At 47.6% G+C, this 23,938-nt stretch overlaps 1 protein-coding gene and 1 non-coding gene across 7 annotated transcripts in view; both read left to right on the forward strand.

The window, feature by feature from the left end:
- MTARC1 (mitochondrial amidoxime reducing component 1) overlaps positions 1-21,013 on the forward strand; it is a 31,502-nt gene extending 10,489 nt beyond the window's left edge. The window contains exons 5-8 of one of the 6 annotated variants that reach the window (XM_067027934.1): positions 4,872-4,933; positions 5,041-5,112; positions 20,347-20,450; positions 20,811-21,013. In XM_067027934.1, coding sequence (XP_066884035.1) covers positions 4,872-4,933; positions 5,041-5,112; positions 20,347-20,450; positions 20,811-20,872 — 300 coding nt within the window. In that variant the 3' untranslated portion in view covers positions 20,873-21,013. Of the gene's footprint in view, positions 1-4,871; positions 4,934-5,040; positions 5,113-5,650; positions 6,078-12,245; positions 17,487-20,346; positions 20,451-20,810 lie in introns of those variants that run through there. The other 5 variants (XM_059062564.2, XM_067027915.1, XM_067027922.1 and 2 more) reach the window with 5 other exon arrangements.
- Positions 21,014-22,826: 1,813 nt separating this feature from the next.
- On the forward strand, positions 22,827-22,948 carry LOC131747296 (U6atac minor spliceosomal RNA). Its single transcript, XR_009332858.1, has one exon. It is a non-coding gene; the product is annotated as a U6atac minor spliceosomal RNA (small nuclear RNA).
- Positions 22,949-23,938: the final 990 nt, after the last annotated feature.

Here is a 23,938-nt window from a genome sequence, read left to right on the forward strand (position 1 = left end):
CGAAGGAGTTCACTGTCCAGGTGATTAGAATGTGGACAGGTAGTTACAGCCAGGTGAGACAGGCTAGGAAGGTGGTGAGCCGAGGGTGGTAGGTGACCAGCCACCCAACCTTTTTAACACAGACAGGAGAGGGGGGCGAGTGGGTGCTATGGGCTCAGGCTCATAAAGAATGGAAATTTATTTCTCACAGTTCTGTTCTGGAGGCTGGAAAGTCCAAGATCAAGGCACCTGCAGATTCGTGCAGGTGTCTGGTGAGGACTTGCTTCCTGGTTCATAGACGGCCGTCTTCACTCTGTGACCTCACGTGGTGGAAGGGACAAGGGAGCTGCCTGGAGTCCTGTTTTTTTTTTTAAGATTTTTTTTTTTTTTGATGTGGACCATTTTTAAAGTCTTTATTGAATTTGTTACAATATTGCTTCTGTTTTATGTTTTGGTTTTTTGGCCGCGAGGCATGTGGGATCTTAGCTCCCTGACCAGGGATCGAACCCACACCCCCTGCATTGCAAGGCAAAGTGTTAACCACTGGACCACCAGGGAAGTCCCCTTGGAGTCCCTTGTATAAGGACACTAATCCCATTCACGAGGGCTCCACCCCCATGACCTCATCACCTCCCAAAGGCCCCCTTCTCCAAATCCGAACACACTGGGGGTTAGGTTTCAACACATGCAGGTTGGGAGGACACAAACCCTCAGTCTGTAGCAATCTCCGTCTCTACTCATGCCCTGGTCTGTGCTTTTCAAAACCTTCTCCACACTGAAGACCCCTTGACTAACATCTTGACACCAGAACTCTCCCTATGCCTTCTCTGTATTTCCACTGGGGTAGCTCGTCTCAGATTCAGGCTGTCCAACACTGAGGGCTGAATTTTCCACCCCCAAGTCTGCTCTGCCCGGCCTTGCACATCTCAGTGTACGGCAGCTCCGACTTCTAGCTGCTCAGGCCCCAAAGTGGGAAGCACTCTGTGCTCTTCTCTTCCTTCCTCTCCCGCATTCAAATAATCAGCAGATCTTGGTGGCTCTGTCCTCTTGCCGTGCTCCTCCACTTCCTCTCTGGGCCAGGTCACCACCCTCTCTCGTGTGGTTTGTTGCCATAGCCAGCCTCTCTTCACTGGTCTACCCTTGACTGACCCCACACCACCATACAAGGTCTCTTCTCATCACAGCTAAGGTCAACGTCATCCTGTAAATGTAACTCACATCATGTCCTCCTTCCACTCGAAACTCTCTCTGTGTTCTCCATCTCTCTTCAAGTCAACAGTGGGACCGTCACTGAAGGTTGACAAGTCAACAAGTCAACATAGGGCTGTCAAGGCCCTATGTGATGCCGCACCCTCCTGGTTCCAGAGCTTTGCTTCCTGTCACGCTTCCCTTCTTTGTCTGTCTTCCTCCCCCGGGACCTTCGTTCTTGCTGGTGCCTCTGTCTGCCATGCCTTCCCTCAGGTATCGGCCTGGTTCGCTCCCTTACCTCTTTCACTTCCCTGTTGAGGTCTTCCCTCCCCTTCAGTGAGGCCTTCCCTGATCACCCTGTAGCCTGCTTGGCCTGCATGCCCTAGTCCCCCCCCCCCCCCAGCACACATCCCCCCCGATACACCGTGTTTACTGGGGGACTTGTCTGTTTCCCCCTACACATGCTTTCTGAGGACAGGACTTGACCCTTGTTGTTCTCCCAGCTCCTAGAAAAACACCCAGCATGAGTTCTTTGCTAAGTGAATGAATGAGCCCAGGTTGGCCAGGTGACACAGAAGAAAGAAACGCTGAGGGAGGGGGCACATGAGCAGGGCTGCGCCGGCACGGAGGAGATAACTGCTGTCTTTTACAGCATCGGCGCTCAGGGAGGGCATTGAGAGCCAAGGTCCGTAGTGTCAAGGGGCATCCCCTTCAGAGGAAGGGTCTGGAAAGGATTTTAGGCAAGGGAGTGACAAAAGCCAATTTGCACTGTGCATAGCTGCCTGCGGCAGGGATCTGGAGACGATTAGGGCGGGTGGTGCCAGGTGCAGTGGGCGGAGCAGACTGTCCAGAGGCCGAGGACCTGCACGGAGGCTTCTGGGAAGTGAACGCCCTCCTCATTTCAGAGCCTGCCTCTTATGATCGTGGTCCTTCTCTGCAATCCCTTCACATCCGTAATCTGCTGTCCTCACCCTCACTTCTCAAACCTTCACTTCAGCCCAAGGCTGCCCTTCTCCCCTCCCTCCTTCAGAGACCTGTTCTGGTCATCATTGCCCTTCCCTTGGACCAGTAGGTACTACTTCTGGAACTTTCTCTCCCTGGCTGCACCGCTCTTGTGCCTTTGCTGTTTCTCCTTGGACTCCTCACTCAGGTAGGGGCTTCCAAAATTTCTGGCCTTGACCCTTCTCTTTCTCTACCTTCCCGGGGTGAAGACACCCTCTCCTGCAGCTTCACCATCTGTCACCCTTATGTGGGTCCCTCCCAAGTGTCCAACCGTGGACTCCCCCTTGCAATGCTGGGCTCACATTGCTGACTGTCTGCTGGGAGTTTTCACAGGTTCTGTGGACCTAGCAAACTAGTCCTTATAAGCTGCCCAAACTCCTTCTCTTGACTTCACAGCTTCTATCCTGGCCACCGTATTCCTTCCTTCACCCTGGCTTAGAGCTTGTAAGTCACCCCCGACTCCTCCTTCTCCCATGTTCCCCTCATCCCCGGCCCCGTCTGCTCCCTTTCTGTTCCCAGCCGCCAGCTACATCACCTCCGTCGTCTCAAGTCTGGACCCCTGAGTGGTCCTGGATGTTGTCACAGCCGAGCCTCTCAGAACACCAGAGTGATCTCTTCCACTCTACAAGTTTGTGACAGTCTATGTTGCTGCCTTGCTCAAGAGCCTTCAGTGGCTCCCCAGTTCTCAGAAGTGCCAAACTGCCCACTCCACCATTCGGGCCCCTCCAAATCATCTTGCCACACTTTGCTTTCCCAGCCTTTACTTCTTCCAGTAAAAGCTCCAAGCTACAGACTGGACTGAGAACTATGTAAGGACTATATTCTCTTATCTCCTGCTCACCCCAAGTCTTGCCTCTCGCCCCACTTAGAAACTCCTGGCCTTCTTTCAAAGCCCAGATGAAAAGCCACCTCCCCTGAGAGGTCTGCTCTGATTGCCAGACCTGGAAGAGCTGCTCCTCTTTGCCAAAGCCACACTGTGCTGTGTCTGTGCCTCTCCATGTCCAGCTTCTCCTGTTGCAATTTCTTATCGCCTCAAGATGACATGCTCTGTAGGAAGATTTTCATGGGCCCTTCTCGAACGTTTCATGCGGTTCTGGGCCAATAGAGTGCATTCAACATGTAAACAGTTTTCTCCTTTTCCGTCAGTTTGCCAAAGACATACTTTCCTGACGGTGGAATGTTTAACTTTATTTATCTGTGACGCAATCCCCAACAGTTTTTATTGCCCATAAAAGGGGATCTGTAAATATTTCTTTTAATTAATAATAAATGAATTTCCTAACCAGAACCTTCATTTCTCCCCTTTCGGATCTTTTATGTTTTTTTGTGTGTGACCACAGTGCCTCCTGGTGGAGAAATGGACACAGAGCAGGCTGGCTTGCTCTCATCCGAGGTGCCCAGCTTTTTGGATTGTTGTGAAACATGCAGTGAAGAGACTCATTTTATGATGAAAAAAAACAAAAACAAAGCCCTGCAATACACATATCAAGAATTATACACACGGTCAGAGTTAAAGTTCTGGGCGTGGAACTTTTTCTCTGTCTTGTGATCAACAAAGGACCGGGCAGGTTTGTTTTAACTCATGGATTCCTGTCTTTGGCTCTCAGGCACCTTCTCTGTGAGGCTAAGAAGGTCAGGACCACAGTCAGATGTCCTTCCTTCTTGTTATTGCCTGGAGTCCCCTCACCCTTCTTTTGTGCCTCTCGAAGTCTCCACCCTGGAAGACTCAATTCAGATCCTACCTTTACCTTAAAACCTCCCCTGCCCAGAGCAGCCTAAAAATCTCTTCTTCTAAGCCACCCGCTCCATGCTTGTCTGCAAAGTTCAACCAGCACACAGGGTGCTGTCTTGTAAAGCTTTTTCTGAAACTTTTTTTTTGTGTGTGATACGCGGGCCTCTCACTGTTGTGGCCTCTCCCGTTGCGGAGCAAAGGCTCCGGACGCACAGGCTCAGCGGCCATGGCTCACGGACCCAGCCGCTCGGCGGCATGTGGGATCTTCCCGGACCAGGGCACGAACCCGTGTCTCCTGCATCGGCAGGCGGATTCTCAACCACTGCGCCACCAGGGAAGCCCTTTTCTGAAACTTTTAAAAGGAATATTGACCATTCACTTTTCATGTGTGTACGTTCTACCTCCCCTTCTGGATTTGAGGGACACAGTCCATTGAGTTGATTTGTCCTGAAAAGTAAGCACCAGTGACCCAGGCCATAGACAAAGGCCCCGGGAGGTTCCTGGGCTGGAGAGCTTTGTGAATGCTCCCGTGGAGATGCAAAGGGAAGTAAAGCTACTGGCCTGCTCTGGATTTGTTCCTATCTGGCCAGGGGAGCTACAAGGTAAACAGACACGATGGTTAAGGACATCAATCCACCTTAGGCCAGCACGAAGGGATCTGGTACAACCTGGAGTAACCCCCCCTCTCCATACCCTCTCCCCTCTTTCACCCGCTCCCTCCATCAGCCCAACCCTGGCCTTCCACAGCACCTCCAGTCAAGTGGGGTCACTCAGGGAGGCTTCCTGAAGGAGATGAGTTTCCATTCCAGCTTTACAAGTGGGAGGAGAGGGAACGGGGAGGCGTGATGTACAGTTGGCCGTCTTTGATCGAAGCGGCTTCGTCAGCTGTTGAATCACGTGAAGTCCCTACGTGGGTGGGTCGGGGCTGGGGATCCGAAGTGCTCACGTGAGTTACGTGCTTTGTCCGCAGGACTCGTGGAGTGAGCTTCTTATTGCTGATGTGGAACTGAAAAGGGTGATGGCTTGTTCCAGGTGAGGTGCATGCACTGCTGCCCAGGAGACGGAGGGGAGGGCGAAGATCGTCTGCTATGTCCCGCGTATGATGCCCTATGTGTGTGTGTGTGTGTGTGTGTGTCCAGGTGCATTTTAACCACAGTGGACCCGGACACGGGCGTCATGAGCAGGAAGGAGCCTCTGGAGACCCTGAAGAGGTAAGACTAAACGATTTAACATCTCTGCGAGGAAGCAGGGGAAACCCCACACAGGTGTGTTCTCGAAGTGGAGGGGGTGCTGGTGACTGGCTAATTTGGGAAACATTCCTGGGTGCTTTGGGCCCCAGAATGCCTGCCTGCACAACTAATCTTATTTTTCATTTAGAATTCATGATCCGAACACACCAATTACAATGCAACAACAAAACATGGGTTTAGATGTTTTGGCAGACTTTATTATGGACTGAGTATTTGGTGACATCACAAATTCACTAGGGGTGATAGGGGCTTTCTGGTGCTATGAGAAGTGCCTATATGTTTTAAGAGAAGCATGTTGAAGTATATAGGAGTGACGTGATGTGATATCTGGGGTGTGCTGTCTATTATTTTAGCAAAAGAACACGTGGAAAAATGTGTGAAATCTTGATAAATAGAATCTGGGTGATAATTATAATTATCTGGGATTCATTGCACCATTTTTTTACTTTTATGTTTATGTTAAAATTTTCATAATAACAATTTTTTTTTTTTTTTTTTTGGCCGTGCTGCATGGCATGAGGGATCTTAGTTCCCCAACCAGGGATCGAACCAGAGGCCCCTGCGGTGGAAGGGCAGAGTCTTAACCACTGGACCGCCAGGGAAGTCCCATAACAATTTTTTAATGAAAGACAATTGACAGACAATTAGTTTAAATTGCATGGAATGATATTTAAGATAAGATTCATTTTTAAAAGCTGATTACAAATTAGCATATATAGTATTGACTTTTTTGTTTGTTTGATTTTCCTTTTTAAAATATGTAAATGTGCCTGAGTAGCTAAAAGCCTGGCAGGCTGTAAACTGAAACATTCATGGCTCTTTTGGTAATGAAATTATGGAGCAAATATATATTCTGGTATGTAGCCTCTAAACTTTCTATCATCAACCCGCAGTACTTTTGCTAAAACAACAATTCATGATTCACACACTTCTGTGCTGTTATCTGCCAAATCTGTGGCCGGGATATTGCTGAAACCCTGAAATGCTCGTCTTCACTGGTCCCTTCCATGTTGAATGCAGGATCACAGGTGGGGTGTCAGGTCTCATCTCTGCAGCCCCTGAGACCCTCGGCTTTGACCCTGACATGCGTCCTCGGGTATCACTTGCAGGGGGGGAGGGGGAAGGCAGGGAGGATGGTGGCCCCTGCTTTAGGCAAAACCCTGGAAGACTTGAGGAAAGAATGCAGTGGAAGTTTGGTCATCTGACATCAAAGCCCTCATGAAAGAGCACATTAAGGGCTGGTTATGCTCGGGCTTGTGTGACCAGACTTGTTCCCCTGGAATGGGAGTCTCTTTCTTTCGTTCCATCTCTCGTCAAGCTCATGGCCCTCTTTGGACCAACAATCTAGTCTCCTTGGATCAGCAACCACCCCTCTCTGCTGAGCCTGCTGTCCCAGAAGCTACCAATCTGGCCCCCTCCCTGGCAGGCTGAAGCCTGGGGCAAGGGGCTCTGTCCCAAACAGCACGTTGCCCCCAGGCACGAAGCCGGCACCTGTGGTCCATGGAGACCCGTGTTGTGCATCCAGGCCAGGCTACAGCGAGGTAAACAGCTGGTCTTCCGGGCGCCAGGCCACAGGGCAGAGAGAGGGAGGTCAGGAGCAGGCTCAAACAAGGTGGGTTGGAGGGAGGTTGGGAGGGGAGGTACAGAGAGGAATTCTTGACGTGAAGGGCAAATGGCTGCTTTTTATCTGAGTCCCCACCTTGGGTTGTGGATTTGTGGGAATATTCAAAGAGGGGGCTGGTCTGTAGCCAGCAAGGCAGATCCCATCATTTTGAGGGATGTTGTGTATATCTCAATACCCAAAACAACATTAATTTTCTGTAAAAAGTTAATACGATGGAACACTTAAGATTTGTACATTTCACTCCGTGTAAAGTTTATCCCCTCCCCGCAAAGTTAAGAAATGTTCACCCTAGGAAATGATTTGCCAGCTGAACTGTTTAGAGGTGAAATTTACTGGAGTCTGCAACTTACTTGGAAATGGAAAAAAAATTACGATGGACTGATGGATGGATAAACGCGTGATAAAGGAAATATAGTGAAATGTTATACGTAGGGTCCAAATGGTTGGTAATTGGGTGGTCTCTTTAAAATTCTTTGAACTTCTTTGCCTCTTTGAGGATGGTCACAGTAAAATGTTAGGGCGGAGTTTACTAGATGTGGTGGGACATTCCAGAGAAGCGTGGTTCTAAGAACCGGGCAGCGATAGACTAGCAATCCGTCAGAATGTGCTGACTCACTCACCACGAGAACAAATCAGAGTTTGGTCTCCCCACTTTCCTGTGCCCGCAGAGGAGCTACACGGAGGACGACAGGCAGGGTGGACCCGGGAAGGCGTCCTGTCGTGGGTGTTGGGAGCCCAGGTTCTACCAGGGGATCTGCAGGCCCCCCTCTGGCTCAGGCCCTGGTGAACAGGCCTCCATGGTTCTGTGTGCAAACCAGACAGGTGATTTGGGGAATTGACCATCGTCCTTTTTAAAAAAAAAAAAAAATTATTTATTTGATTTACTTGGCTTTGCCAGGCCTTAGTTGCGGCCCGTGGGATCTTCGTTGGCGCGTGCGGGATTTTTTAGTTGTGGCACGTGGGATGTAGTTCCCTGGCCAGGGATGGAACCCGGCCCCCTGCGTTGGGAGCACGGAACCTTAACCACTGGACCACCAAGTCCCTGTCATCCTTTTTCTTTCTTTCTTTCTTTCTTTCTTTTTTTTTTTTTTTACATCTTGTTCTTTCTCTCTTCCCAACACTGTGCTTGGAGCCTGGCACCTTTCCCTCTGGATTCACAAAGTGCCTGTGTTTGGATCTTCAGTGCCTGCCCCCAGCCCATCGGGAGCCTGTGTTTATAGAAGGAGGATAATTGAGCCCAACGCAGAGCCAGGGCAGGCACGCAGGGTCTCCGGGAGCAGCACAGCCCTCCTGGTCTCCTGCAGGCTCTCAGGAACCATCCCAGCCTAATTTCTCCTAATACCCCAGGAGATGGGTGCCAGCCTAGGCGTCTTCTCCTGTATCTTACTGAGATGTAAATTGCCATGGATGCAGTAACTTATGTTCTCCCCAGGACAGACGGCCATAAATCGGGAAGAGAAAGGCCCCGGCTGCCTGACCTAAATCACAGCAGGGAAGCAAAGTGGTGTCAGGAGCATCCTCTCTGCTCTCCGGCTCTCCGGCAGGATGCCGGGGGCCGCACTGCCTTCCCTCTTCCTGGGTCCCCCGTGCCCAGGGCTGTGCTGCTTCTGGAATGTAAGTTCTCAGCAGGGAGACCACTGCTGAATGGCTATGGGCCTCAGGCCCCGCGGAGCCTTTGTCTGGGAAATACTCACAGCCCAGAAGCACAGTGGAGGCTGGTCTGCTGGCTTGAAAATATGAAGAGGGAATTATTCTTTTCTTTCTGAAGGGAGAGTGGCTCCCACGCTGAACCCACCGGAGTGGTGGGGGGTCTATCGCTGTTGCTTTCAATAGAAAGAATAAAGCTCAGTTGTTCTGTGGATGCACTCGTTTTGTTGGATGCAGGAATACTTGGACAGTCAGGGCGTTTGCCGCTCTCCGCCTGTGTTGGGCTGTGCTGTGCCGAGCTAAAGACAGAAGGATTTAGTGGTAGAGATGCCGTGGAAGGAGACAACTGCCCCCCAGCCAATCTGGCTCCATCACCTCCCAGTAACTGTGTGACATTGGCAAGTCAGCTACGTTCTTGATGCTTCAGTTTCTTTACTTGTAAAAACTGGGCTAATAATACATCTCCTGGTTCGTGCTCCCCCTTGATCAGAATAAAGCAACAAATACTGCTTTTTTAATAGATGATAAAATACATAACGACCATGTAGGCCATGGTTATTGATAGTCTCAGCTTATGAACTTGACACCTTCTGAGAGAGGGAAAACCCTGGAGACACTTCTTTCCATTTTCTGAGGCTGCATGAAATGCAACGCAGCGCAACCTGCTCAGGCTTTGTCTCCTCCTCTCCGTGGTGTCTTCACGGTGCTGTTTTATTCCTGATCTGGCCGTATACCTAGCAGGTTGGGAGGTCCCAGAAGTGGCCTGTGGCCCTCGGTGGGGACCCAGCGGTGATCAGAGACCCTGCCTGCAAGTCAGGGTCTGGGCATTGACCAGTAAATGAGTAAACCAAGCAGCCCTCACCGGTGCACAGCACTTTATAGGTAACAGTTTCCACTCACACCGCGCCCTTAAGGATGGAGACCTCTGTTTAAGGTAAACAGAACGTCTTGTGTCTCCCATCAGAGTCAGTCGTTGTTTGCTTCATATTTATTGAAAGAGAAAATGCACTAAGAAAGGCGCTTTTAAGTGGCTTTGTAATTTATTAATCCCATCGTCATCAACAACAAAATATATATATTTGGAGAAAAAAAATCATAGGAGATCCGTGTATGAGGTGATGCCGTGTTTTCCGTCTCTTGAGCAAGGCTGGGTGTGCCCGAGAATTCGCAGACCGCTGACAATACCGTCTCAGCCCCACAAGGGGTCGCCGTTGATCTCGTTTGTAGAGTCTCCCCCTTAGCCCTGCCGGGACGGTGTCAGCAGGGGCGCGGGTGGGACGGAGCTGGGGCGGCTGTCAGGACAAGCCGGTCGCCTCGCCCCTGCGACTGTCACCTGCGTTTGTCCCTGCCCGCCCCCCCTCGAGCAGGTGAAGGTCCTGGGCTGGGAGGGGCGACGGCTTCTGTGGGTCCTCCGCTCCTAAGTTACCTGGGGGGGAGTAAGTGTGTGCCTGCGTGGTTGATGGGAAGGGGCAGGGGAAACCAGCGCGTGGCCGAACGTTCGTGTGGGAGAATAAATATGAACCCCCTCAGCTCTTCTCAGGCCTGCGCGTGCACTCAGGAGGTATAAGGAGGACCAGGGATCACATCCCTGGTGGGAAAATTCCTGACTCTGGAGTGAGCCAGACCTCAGTCCCGGCCCTAGCCTGACCACTCAGATCTGTGATCTTGGCCAAGTCCGTCACTCCTCTGAGAGCCCCCCTGTAAAGTGGGGACGATACGCCTTCCCACACAGACTTGTAAGGATTAAGAGATAATCTGTGTGATGTTCTTCATAAAGTGTCAATGTATGATGCACAGATCTCCAACTCTCAGTTCCCTCCCTGAGATAATCAGAGCCTCAGGCTACCGAGCTTGCAACAAGGAGAAATCCCAAGCCATAAAAGTAGCCGATCTGCTCGGATCCTGAAGCAGTCACCCTCCAACGGACACAGGTCCCCAGATGTCCTTGGTATTGCGTGCTGACAGAGGAGAGGCAGGCTAGGAGAGGTGCGGGCTTCCCAGGTCCCAGGTCACTGCAGAGACCTGGCTGCAGGACTGGCTGGACCAGCGGCTCATGGCTCCCATCCATTTGTTGATTTCTCCATTTGTTCATCCAACCTTCTCTGGGGTTGGATGTACTACCAGGTGCTATACCAGGCTGTAGGCATATAGCAATGACCAAAACCGACATGGTGCCTGCAGCTGGCGAGGAGCTGAGGGTCTCCTGAAAGAAGCTCTAGATTTGACCCTCTCCATTTTCTCATTAGCCACTTCTGATTTGAAGAACAAAAGTAGGACTGATTTGTTGCAATAGTTTTTTTTTTCTTTTCTTAAAGCACAGTAGAATGAGAAAAAAAATGCTCTCCATCAAAATGTTTTAAAAATAAAAGTGATGTAAAATTGGAGTTAGCCTTTGTTATAAAGCAGAAACTGACACACCATTGTGAAGCAATTATACTCCAATAAAGATGTTAAAAAAATTGGGGTTAGCTTAAATGAGAAACAGAAGGAAAACATTTTCCTGGTGGAGGTGGGGTGAGGGAAAATCTTGCCATGTCATTCACACGCATCTCCTGTACACTCTTCCTGGGGATTCTTGCGTTTTCGGCCCGACAAAGATATGATACTACTTCTAACAGAGGATTTTACTCACCGACACATTCATCTGTTCAACAAATGATTGTGAGTCACCAGTGACATACAGCGCCCAGCACTGGGCGTGAGTAGTACAAGGTAGGACACGGCATGTGAGTGGCGAGGGGTAAGCAGAGAAAGTTGAGGATGGGGAACCCACTCCCGGCTGGGGGACCCTGGGCTTCCTTCCTAGGAGAGGTGGCATTTGATTTGGACCTTGAAGAAAAGGTAGAATTCTAATGCTTGGGTAATGGAGGGAGGGGATCCCACAGAGGAACCCCCGAGCCAGGAAAATGCAAAGCAAGGTGAAAGGACATTGAGGAATCCAACAGAGCACTGCAGAAGTGCCCAGAAAGGGCAGAGAGTGACATGTTTTGAAAAAGCTGGCTGGGGCCAGGTCAAGAGCCTTGCATGCCAGGCTGAAGACTTGGAATGTTATTCCTCAGGCACTGGGGATCCATTGAAAGTTTCTGAGCCTCGGAGTGATTAAGACCAGAGCAAAATTAAGAAAGTAACGTAGGGTGGTGTTAAGAGTGAATTGAAAGTGGAGGAGGGAAGAATGAGCAAGATTGGTTGGTTAAGAAGTTATTATAGGGACGTCCCAGGTTCGATCCCTGGTCGGGGAACTAAGATCCCACATGCTGAGTGGTGTGGCCAAAAAAAAAAAAAAAAGTTATTATAGTCACCTGAGGATGATTGAAGGGAGATTGTGACAGTGGGAGAAAAAGTGAGCAAATTCAAAAGATGTGGTACGGGAAGAACCTCAGGACCTGGCAGCTATGGACAAGCCGTGGGAAGTGAGGGAAAACGTATAAAGGATGATTCCAGGGCTCTGAGCCTGATGGACTGGTAGGACTGTGGTTCTGATGGTAGACATGGAGAGAGGCCAAGGAAAAAGGGAAGTGATAAAGTATGTCTGAGCTTATCGAGTCCCTAATCTCTTAATGCTGAAAAAGGGAACATTCCAAGGAGAAAAGAGGTGGGAATATGGCCATTGGTTATGCTTTGGTAGTCTGGGCACTGGGCGGGCAGCTTACTGTACAACCCCAGGAGGCGCTGTTCTATCAGTCGGGGTGGGAACAGAGCTCGCTGGAGCTGGGCAGCCCGCTGGCCTTTGGGGGTAGAACCTTCAGCCGAGAAGAAATCACACACTCCTTGAGCTCTTGGTTCTGGTTGGTTGTGACTCCTTGTGTTCTATATCCTGTTGCAGTTATCGCCTGTGTGACCCTTCTGAACGAAAGTTATATGGAAAATCACCTCTCTTCGGACAGTATTTTGTCCTGGAAAACCCAGGGACCATCCAAGTGGGAGACCCTGTGTACCTGCTCGGCCAGGAATAGGAATCATATGTCCTGGAATAGCAGGTGTCTTTAAAAAATGTCCTCAAAAATGCCAACACTTGAAGCACAGTATTTTGGACCTGACACCTCGGCATTTTCTTCAGATCTGTGATCTCCAAGTTTTTCGTCTTTTGGACTCTTCCTTGTGTCTCAGCGCTTCCAGCGTCCCAGTGCACAAAGTGAAGAAAGAGAGTTTTGATAACTTAATAGGACTTCAGTAAGTCACCTAAATGACGAGGTAGGATTCTAAAAATCGCTTGTTTAACTGTGATTGTGGAATAATTGTTTCTCCTTCTTCTCCATTCGCCAACCCAGGGGGCTAACTTCCATCATCTCATTGCTACTCTTTAGGGAAAGAGGAGACAAGAGAAAGAGTAAGAGTGGGGGAGTGAGAAGCATATTCTGGAATCTTTTAGTACCCCATGCCCGGGGCATGCAATGGAAATTACATAGCTCCGAATAAGGCTGGACTGTCACTTCCCTTTTCTCCTCAAGCCCTAGACAAGCTTTTAAAAGGGCATAAGGAGCCTGACCTTCAGGAGACACTTAGGATGTTCATTTTCCATAGATCATCTGGCACTGTTGTCTCTCAGACAGTGTCCATGGGCATTTGATGGCTCTTCATAGCACGCAGTACCTCTGGGCTGTAGGACAGCAGAGACGTCAGGGTAGAAAATCACCTCATGAGAGTAGTGTTGCAGTCAGACTCTGATATGTAATGTGTGGAAAGCAAGACAAAAACTTCCTTGCCTTGGGCTTCCCTGGTGGCGCAGTGGTTGAGATCCGCCTGCCGATGCGGGGGACGTGGGTTCGTGCCCCGGTCCGGGAAGATCCCACGTGCCGCGGAGCGGCTGGGCCCGTGAGCCATGGCCGCTGAGCCTGCGTGTCCGGAGCCTGTGCTCCGCAACGGGAGAGGCCATGACGGTGAGAGGCCCGCGTACCGCAAAAACAAACAAAACTTCCTTGCCTTGAAACGGAGTATCAAATATATCCCACTGGTGAGCCCAAACTTTTCCCAGTATATGAGAGTGAACAGTATCACTGAGTAGGGGAAGCACCCTTGCCTGATGTGGTCTGAGATGCTGTTTGATGTTGCCCAGGGAAACGATGGTGCCCGTCTTAAGAGCAAAAAGAAATAGTCTGAAAAGGACATGATGCCACCTAATGGCATTGAATGACAGCTCAGCCTTTCTCAGCTTTTCAGCTGTTGAAAAGAGGGAAACGTGTGGATGGGTTTTAGTTTTCTATCCTAGAAAATTTTTTTGAAAGAAAGTGGGGTACTCTCCAGGTACTCTCTGTTTCTCTGCTGTGGGCATTTGGTTCTAAAAGCGTGGCTGTGCTGTCACGGGGTCCTTCTGGATCTCGCTGGTCCCATCAACTCAAGACTGGCTGCTCCTCCGCAAAATCAGGGTGAAAAAGTTCTGAAGTCCATGGATGAGAAGAAACGTGATTGTGTGACTTGAAATAAATGACTTTATTTTAGGTTTTGAATAAAACCTTTCAAAGGTGAAAAAGAAAACATGTGCCAATTCACTTAAGAACCAATATCTGATTTTTCTCCTGATCAGATTATATAACTCGAAGATCTGATGAAGTATATCTTTCGCTGCCATTTTGCCCTTTGACTGTATTGAGAAGCTAAGTCATGACAAATGGGTTTCAAAACTGTATATAAATGGAAACTACTTTGACTAGTTTCAGATCGTACTCACTTGTTGGCAGGCAGTCAGACTTTGAAAGCTGACCGATATGAATGGGCAAAACCAGTCACCCCGTCACCTGACACACACACACAGCATCCTCCGGCGAACGCCCGTCTTTGAAGGGCTGTCCAGTAAACATGCTTTTTACCAAAAGCTGTACATGTTTCACTTTGGTTTTATAGAAGAGGTTAGTCATCATTGAAACCAAGCCTAGCTCTGAGGTAAAGTTACAAGGTAACAGGTGCACGTATGTATTCTGGTTGGTGAGTTATTGCAATTTGCTTTTCACACACTTGGCGTGAAGTGCAATTAGAATAATTAATCAGTTAACCTTGGCCCATGACCTTCCCCAATAGATCCACTTTATACTGAAACTACAGATAGATTAAGAGTTCGGCAAAAATAAGAGTTCAGCAAGTGGCATGACGAATGGGACCTCTGAACCCATGGTAGGATGCACACAGGATTTAGGAAACCACGTGACCGTCGGTTCTCTGAGAGCAGCCAACGTTTAGGCACTGATGAGAAACTCAAGGTTGGTTTGGTGGATATCCCGAGATATTTATAACCAGTGGCAAGCTGAATGCCTTGGACCTGAACTTCTAACCCCTTGTCAATAGTAACAGCCACTTCCCCAGGGACTCGATCTGTTTCAAAGGCCACACTCACGCAAAGCCTGTCCTTCTGTGCACTGCAGGGGAGCCCTCCAGTGGAAGGGGGCTCTAACCCTAACACCTCCCTCATTTGTCTGGAGTCTTCTTCTGCTCCTCCGAGTGTGAGGAAGATTCCAGTTTAAAGACAGAGCTTCCAATGACCTCTAGAATCTCAGAGTAGTTGCCAAGCTTTCTGTCAGTGAGATTTAAAAGCCATTTACTTGTGTTTATTTTATATTTAATGAGTTGGTTAATGCCAAAGGCAGGGCTGATGTCTGGTTTGTTTTGGATACTGAACCTCTGCATACGATTCCACTTGAAATATCAGGTCAGGAATATAGACCATCACAGACCCTCAGAAAGGTCTCCTTATAGCTGCAGATGATGGACATTCAGGGTCAGGCCCAAACATCCACCGTCGTTGTGTGTTTCATTCCGGGTGGCAGCGTCTCCCTGCAGTCACGGCAGAGAGTTACAGACCCACAGCTGGAGCTCTTGCAAAGAGCCACGTGGGAAAGAGCCTAGGCAGACTGCTTAGAGGCTCACTTTCCCAGCTGTTCCCCAGAAAAAGGGAGAAGGTCACAAATGGGAGAGAGAAGCAGCAACTTATGCACAAGGGCGGGAAGAAATCGGGGTGAGCCTGATGGAAATTAGGCAGCTGTCCAGCAATGAGAAACACTCCTCATCTCCTTCTGCCCTGAGTGATACGGGGTGAGGAGATGCCCTTGCGGGAGGGCTGCCAGTCTGCTAGAACTGTGTGCAGAGGCCAGGCGAGCTTGACTAGCCAAGCGTGACTTTGAGAAGCCACCTAGGAGGCTGTCACCAACAGTGACCGCAGGCAGGTGCCCCCAGAACTCTGGGAGTGTGACAAATGCAAGCAATCCGTGGTGGCCGAGAGCAGATATTTTAGAGTGACTCAAAGATGCCAGAGCGGCTCTCAGACCTGTTGGTACCACTGTACTTCCCGAAGTTTTCCTGGTCCAGGGTGTTCTGAAAGTTTGCCTGCAAGGATGCTCCTAAAAAAAGAATTCCATGGACCAATACCTTTGGGAAGTCCTGCATGCCTCACTCCTCTTCCAAAGGCCCAGCGGCCTGTAGAAGGCTCTAGACTGACCTGCAGCGAAGAATTCTATTGGTGTTTAACACCGCCCTCCCTGAAGGTCTATTTCTGGTCATCTTTTGGGAAGCCCTGCATCGATCTCTAAAGGGAGAACCAGCCAGGGGTGAGTGGTCGTGCTTAGCGGGAGAGGCGTGTTCGAGGGAAGGGTGAAGAAGATAAAGGGCTCCTGCCATGTGGAGGGGGCGTCTCTGGTGGTTCTCTGTCCTGCTCCTTTACCTTCACTGAGCACTTGTCTCCCTCATAAGCCCACAGCCCCTGATTCTTCCTCTTTATCCTCCCCTCTAGCTCCCCTACTAGTCCCTGACCTGTATCTTCAACGGTTCAGACTCCATCCAGTCTCTGGGGAGCTCGGTGGGATCTAAGTCAAGTCCAAGTTCAATGTCTCCCTTTGGCGTTTGCTGGGAGTGCTATACATCAAGTATCGTTGTCATAATTGTTTCTGATTAATATTTTTACACCTAATCAGGCCTCCAAGGGAGGGCGTTTACTTGGTCGAGGGGAGGGGCACCTTCCAGATGACTCGCCAGCAATTAAAGCAGCTTGTTAGTCGGAGGCCCAGGACGGCCGAGGACAGCTGGAGAGCTCTTCTTTGCAAGCAGCTCTGGTTAACATCAACCAGGAAAGCTCTTTGTAAACACATGAATAATTGATCGTCCTGCGCTCACATAGCTACCGAGGATCTGAGCCCGTATGACTCATTTGAGAGCCATCCCTGTCGTCTGGATGCCATAACATTGGAGGAATGATTGGAGATTCTTCTGTGGCCAGAGTTGCCAAGACCAAGGCTGTAATGGTTTGTTATGATGACCTTTGTTATTCCATTAGGCTCAATTGCTTTAAAAAATGATGTGTGCATACTTTCGGAACGTTTTTACCCTTTACGTTGACCTGACATCATAGTTTATATTACAGAATGTATTAATGACAGAGGAGTGTTTTCATGTCCCAAGGACAAATTTTAACAACCATAATCTGCCCTTAGCCATCATAAATATAAATGTATTGGTCAAACAGATCTCGTTAATGTGGCCAAGATAAATGCAAGCCTATATTTTAAGGCGGCTGAAGTCCTAGAGAATATATTTGGAGCTTTTTGTGGGGCTAAGAGATCTTGTATAGTGCTATCAGAAGGCTGAGAAAATTAACATGTTTCCCCCTCTAGTTTGGCGTTGGACAGATATTAACGTCTTGGGGATGTCAAGGAAGATTGCTCACATAGTTTCTGGACACCATTAATGCCTGGTGGGGTGAATCTTAGTTCTTAAAGCTGTATTCTCATTATGCTCCCAGGGCTTTTGAAAAGAAAGAAAGTACAGATTTCAAGTCTCAACCATGCATTGCTCAACTGTATTTCCCTGTATCACACTGTGTCTTAAAAGTTTTAATTATATTAATCCTCCTGCCCCAACAACTTGTTTCCTGTGGGAGGAGGCCCTTTTCCACAGATGCGTGTCTGACGTTTTGCATATTCCAGTTGGCAATCCATATGTTGGCAGATGACGTTCTGGGTGTGAGCTGTAGGACGGGTCAAATACTCTTCCTCTTCGTTACACTGCGTTCAGAAGTGTGGGCCTTTATTGGCAGTATCCACGTTTCAAACTAATCAGGCAGAAAATAAATGCTTGTTTTAAGAAACCCTTTTTAATCACGTTTTTATTTTGAATCATGAAAATGTGTTTCAGGCAGTAATGTCTCACATGCTACTCTCTGAGCCAGCAGACTGTTTATAGGGGTGAGTTCATCTCCCCCAGATTCGGTAAACATGGTACCATCATTAAACTCCATGTGGATTACAGTCGCCTAGCAATGATTGATGAGCACTTCAGATAAAACCATTTACCCTTCTTCCCTTAGAGGAATCTTCTAAGAAGGATCTTCCCTTCTCAATCTGCTATAGCCTTTGGCAAAAGCACATATTGGGCTTTGGAAATGTGACTTTTTGCCTGAAACTTTTCTACAGGGGATTGGATTATTTTCTAAATTTATTGGTGTGAGGACAGTGCCATGATAATCTCCTGTGTGGTCTACACTTTTCGGTCTTTTCAAAAAGTGAGGCACTTACACCCATGTTCATAGCAGCACTATTTCCAATAGCCAGAAGGACAACCTAAGTGTCCATTGACAGACAAATGGGTAAACAAATGTGCTATATCTGTACAATGGAATGTTATTCAGCCTTAAATTGGAAAAAAAGTCTGACGCATGCTGCAGCATGGATGAACCTTAAGGATATTATGCTAAGTGAAATCAGCTAGTCACAAAAGGACAAATACCGTATGATTCTACACATACGAGGTATCTAGTGTAGTCAAATTCATAGAAACAGAAAGAAGAATTGTGGTTGCCAGGGGCTGGGGGAGAGGGGATGGTAGTTATTGTTTAATGGGTGCAGGGTTTCAGTTTTGCAAGATGAAGAGTTCTGGAGATGGATGGTGGTGATGGCTGCACAACAACGTGAAAATACTTAACACTACTGAACTGTACACTTAAAAATGGTTAAGAGGGTAAATTTTAAGTTATGCGTATTTTACCACAATTTTAAAATAATAATAAAAAAGAAAAAAAAGTGAGGCACATGAAAGGCTTGGAGCTGAATTAATCCAAGCTCTAAGACCCCCTTCCTGGAAAGCCAGCCCAGGCTATAGCTGCGGACGGCGCCTCAACCCCACCCAGAACGTCAAGAACTCTTCTTGCTGAGGCTAAAGAGAATAAGAAATTGAAGTGGAATGTCTTTGAACTTGATCTTGATTGAGAGTGAGATAATTTAACTTCAGGCTTTCATTTCTTCTTTTCACTTCTTTGGATCTTGTAAGGGGATTAAAATTTGGATCTGGGACTCCCTGATAATTTGATACTGAGAAGGTTAAGTTCAAGTGCAGAGCATCATATTGTTGGCATTTCATCTGGGGGGTACTTTTATGATATCATAAATGATGATATCATGATTTTACTGCCTAATCTCTGATAGGCTATGTTGGTCAATGTAGCTTGAAATAATTTGAGATGGAAAATTGAAGAGAAACTACCTTTTTCTTCTTGACTATAGAAAGGCTTTGAAAAACATAATGTATTTCACTGACCCAACTCAGAAACTTATAGGAAAAAAATCCACACTGCCTGCCCAGGAAGATCTATAGTGGAGCAGTGGCTGGTTTGGGGGTGGAGGTTGATTCCCTCTCTGAAGATGTGGTACCCCTTCTGGTTGACCATAGGCAACATGATTGAACACCATGGGTTCAAAGTATCAAAAGTTGAGTAATTTGGGGGCAGAGATTGTAACTTCCCTCAGGCTGCTTGAGTATTATAATCGCACAAATCCCCAACGCATCCAACGAAGGGGCATTAGTTAGCCTGGGCCCTTTCCTACTTCCTCTCATTCTCCTTCTCAGGAGAGCAATGCTTGGTAAACTTGGGAGTAGCTGTGGACTTCTGCCACCCCTCCCCCCTCTTCCTTCCTGGGATCTGCCTGCCTTCAAGCTGCTGGAACTCAAGTCTCCTTGGTTCGAGTGGTGAGCTTGGCGGAAAAGCCCTGCCCTAGTCGGGAGAGACCCGTAACTGTCCAGTGCTGTCTGAGGCTTGGTGGATAAATTTTAAACTGAGAGAAAAAACAAAAAAAAGAAATTCCATTGCCTCTATATTGCTAAACCACACCCTCCAGCCTAGCCTTTATCAGTAATAAAACAGATAATTTGACCTAAAAAAAAAAAATAGGACTTTTCATCTGAAACTATGTCCACACTCTTAATTGTGCTGTACCTTTGTCAGGTGCCATGAAGTCTGCCATGAGTTCATCCACCGCACGCTGTTTAATCCTCCTGACAATCCAGTGAGGTGGATGGATGGGAAAGCCTTTTGTAAGCTGTTTCAGTATTGTAATCACACTTGCCCCTAGTTGCATAACTCAATGTCAGGGAGGTTTGAAAAGGTTAAGTAACTTGCCCACGTGATAGGTGATGGGCTAGAACAGAACTCAAGGCTTTTGATTTCTGGCAACGTGCTGCTAAAAATCTGTTAGCAAGAATTCTTTCAAAGAGCGGTAGTATCTTCAACTGGAACCTGATTTAATCCCACAGTCTCGTTTTGATGTATTTGCTTATGACTTAACGAAGGGAACTTTAAGACCAGTGTGTGTAGGCTGCAGTGTGTATGTGAATCACCTAAGAATTTTGCTCAGAGTGACTATTCCTGTATCTGACCCCCTGATATCCCAACGTGGCAGGTCTGTGGTGGGACCTAGGAATCCTCCGTTTTATAAGGGCCCCAGACTCTTCTAAACTCTTAACTGGTTCCCTGCAGACTAAGTTCTCACTGACACCTTCTCACCCTACCTTAACGATGGCATTCTCTTTAATGGTGTGTAAAGGAATACTGGAGGGACAAATCCTGGCTTTCTTTGAGAAATGGAACTCACTAGAATGCATTGCGGTTTAACATGATGCACCCACGTTGGGCGACGTGCTCACGCTAATCCAAACACTCATCCCCCACCCCTCAGAGGATCACAGAGCACCCACCTCTGGATGCAACGGAGGACCACCTGTGCCCTGAAAGAGAGCCGAGCCCTGAAGACACAACTTAGATGGAACTTCGCGCAGCTGGGTAACTCTCCACGTCAACAATTGTGTACAGACGTGTGACAAATGCCTGCGTGGGAACGTATGCGTGGGGGAATAATAAGAAAGTATGCTTTGTCAGAATATTTGCTTCTTTTAAAAATCAGTTTGTGCCTTTTAATGAATCAACAAGTAGGAAGGAAGCCCAAAATACAGCATTAACAGCACAAAAAACATGGGAGTCAATGGTATGGTTACTGTGTTTGTTTCTTTGCTTTGTGTTTATTTTGTTTTCATTTGCGAGACAAGGTAAGGATTAGGAATGCTGGTGAGTGATTGGCACATTCTCTAAAAGCTCTGGGAGATTCTGTCTGTCAACCTGTTTTTCTCTCTTTCTACCTCCCAGCCAATATTCAGAAGAAACTCTTTTCATGTGAACTGGAAAAGATGAATTTCAAGCTTCATTGAGAGCTTGAAAACCTTAAATCCTTCTTGAAAATAACCTGCCTCTCAGGAATCTTTGATCCCCCAAATTAGAAACCTTCTTTCTTGGGCTGTGGAATGGCTGCATTATTAACTATGATTATAGAGTCTCTGAATGGAAGGATGTAATAAATCTGAAAGTATTTGTTCTGGTTTGTGACTAAGCAAAACTGTATAATATTAAATCAGATGTTGCTATAAACATATGAAATGGCACTTTTTTTTTTTTTTTCCAGCTTGGGACATTGTGGCATGGAGCTGCTGGGAATCTAAAAAGAAATGTTTTTACATTCTTGGATACTGAGTCTGGTTTCTGCTAGGCTTTCTTCTTTCTGAGCATGAATGCTAAATAAAAGTGTTTCCGTTTAGATCTCTGTGTTTTCCCAGAGAGTTAGCAAGGCTGAGTAGAGGTGCTGTTACTCTTTTCAGACTGTTCTATGGGGTGAAACGGAAGACCTGGGCTCTGTGTGTGTGTATGTGTATATGTGTCTGTATGTCTGTGTGTGTCTGTTAGGTGGAAGGGATGAACGACATCCTAGTACCCCGGCATGTTTGGGTTGGAAGGAATCTTAGACACAAGTTAGTTCACAAACCTCCTCAAGACTCTGGGGAAAGCTGCATTGTTGCCTCTGGTAAATGGTCGTACTGGCCTTCAGTTTCCACTTTAAAGTGGTGGTAATATCCCTGTATGGGGCACAAAACGATGAGAAAAAACTACAAAGAAGTCATGACATACGGAATGTCAAAAAGTGATTATAGGGCTTCCCTGGTGGCGCAGTGGTTGAGAGTCCGCCCGCCGATGCGGGGGACGCGGGTTCGTGCCCCGGTCCGGGAGGATCCCACGTGCCGCGGAGCGGCTGGGCCCGTGAGCCGTGGCCGCTGAGCCTGCGCGTCCGGAGCCTGTGCTCCGCGACGGGAGAGGCCACAACAGTGAGAGGCCCGCGTACCGCAAAAAAAAAAAAAAAAAAAGTGATTATGCTGGTGCTTAGGGGTAATTTTTCTTTCTACAGTTTCCAAGTATATTTTTCATATATGTAGAAAATAAATTTGTATTAGAGACAAAAGTGTAGCCTCAAAACGTTTTGGTATTTAATAAGCACCCTTAAAAAGGTGACTTGGCATATTGATAGCATTCTACAAATTGTTTAGAGCCGCACCACCTAACTCAGTAACCATTAGCCACGTGGGGCTTCTGAAATGTGGCTGGTCCAATGGAGATGTATGGTATGTGAGAGATACACACCTGATTTCAAAGACTTAGTGCAAATGAAAGAGTGCAAGATACCTCAGCAATCATTTTTATAATGACGATGGGCTGAAATGATAACAGTTTGGAAATATTGGATTAAAGGAGTTATTTTTAAAAATTTATTTTATTGAAGTATAGTTGTTTTATAATGTGTTAATTTCTGCTGTACAGCAGTGATGCAGTTATACATATATATGTGTATATTCTTGTTCATATTCTCTTCCATTATGGTGTATTACAGCATATTGAATCTAGTTCCCTGTGCTATACTTTAGGACCTTGTTGTTTATCCATTCTGTGTATAATAGTTTGCATCTGCTAATCCCAAACTCCCACTCCATCCCTCCCCCACCCCCCAGCCCCCTTGGCAACCACAAGTCTGTTCTGTAGATAAGTTCCTTTATGCCATATTTTAATTCCACATATAAGTGATATCATATGGTATTTGTCTTTCTCTTTCTGAATTACTTCACTTCGTATGATCATCTCGGGGTCCGTCCATGTTGCTGCAAACGGGAGCAACGTAAATGTCCCTTGACAGATGAATGGATACAGAAGGTGTGGTATAGATATACGACAGAATACTACTCAGCCATCAAAATGGATTAGATAAATTATTCAAATTACTTTCACCTGTTTCTTTTTACCTTTTTAGCATGGCTACCAGAAAATTTAAAATTACATATGTGGCTCTTGTATGAAAGAGAGAAGAGATGCATTCCTTTGGACACGACTGGAGGAGGCCTGGACAACACACACACATATAGTTAAGGCATTGTCACGTACTTGGTGGCATCTGAACATGGTTTTGAGGAAGGAGAGTGACTGCTTAATGAGCACGAGGCGACCTTTTGGGGTGACACAAAGGTTCTGGATCCACCATATTGTGAATGTACTAAACGTCACTAATGGTACATTTTGTCATGTATATTTTACGACACGTACACACACACACACACACACACACACAGATTACAAGTGTGGCTCGTGTTTTCAGAGGGTGTTTAAAGTAAAGAGGTAGGGAGTATGGCTTTGCTTAAAATAGCATCTCCGGAAATAGAGAAAAAAGGAAAAAGAGGCAAGGATGGGCTCAAGTCGGCTGGGAGCGGTTGGAACTCTTTTCTCTCTCCCTTTGGTGAAAATATTAGCATGTGTTTCAGTTTCCTGCCATCTTTGCGGTCCCCCTCCCCCCCCTCCCCCACTCCTGGAGGCCTCAGCTTCATGCGGTCCCTATCTCTTCGCAATGCCTTCATCTTATTTATCTCATTCCACACTTGGCATGCTGCAGGGTTTCTCACTTAGGTAACTCCTTCCCTAAAATTCCTCACAGTTATGTGGCGTTAGGGAATTAGGGATCCTGACCGTTGAAAATAGAATAGAACAGCCAGAGCAGGCTCAGCAAGCCTCCTGCCTCCCGGATATTGTTGATGGAGAAAAAGTAACAGTCCTGTCTGTGCATCTCTGGAATCCAGCTTCTTAAGTGTAAAGCCCATGAGGCAAAACTGATGTGTGGTGTCAGAAGTCGGGCTGCTGGTTGCTGGGGGCCGGGGGCGAGAGGCGGTAGAGGCAGCGGCCGGGTTGGGGTAGAGGAAGGGGCTTCTGGGGGTGGGAAACATTCTCATCTGGGTGCTGATTGCCTCAGTACGTCCACGCTGTGCAACTCGATTGGACTGCCGACTTGCGCACTTTTCCGAATGTGCATCACCCCTCGGTCCGAAGCCAAACAAAAAGCAAATCCCCCTGTGAGGTGGACACTTCTCTGAGTGTTGAGTGAACGGTCCTGGAAGGAGTAAACGCGGTGG

Source organism: Kogia breviceps, chromosome 1 (assembly GCF_026419965.1).
Source record: "Kogia breviceps isolate mKogBre1 chromosome 1, mKogBre1 haplotype 1, whole genome shotgun sequence".
In the NCBI taxonomy this organism is placed as follows: domain Eukaryota; kingdom Metazoa; phylum Chordata; class Mammalia; order Artiodactyla; family Physeteridae; genus Kogia; species Kogia breviceps.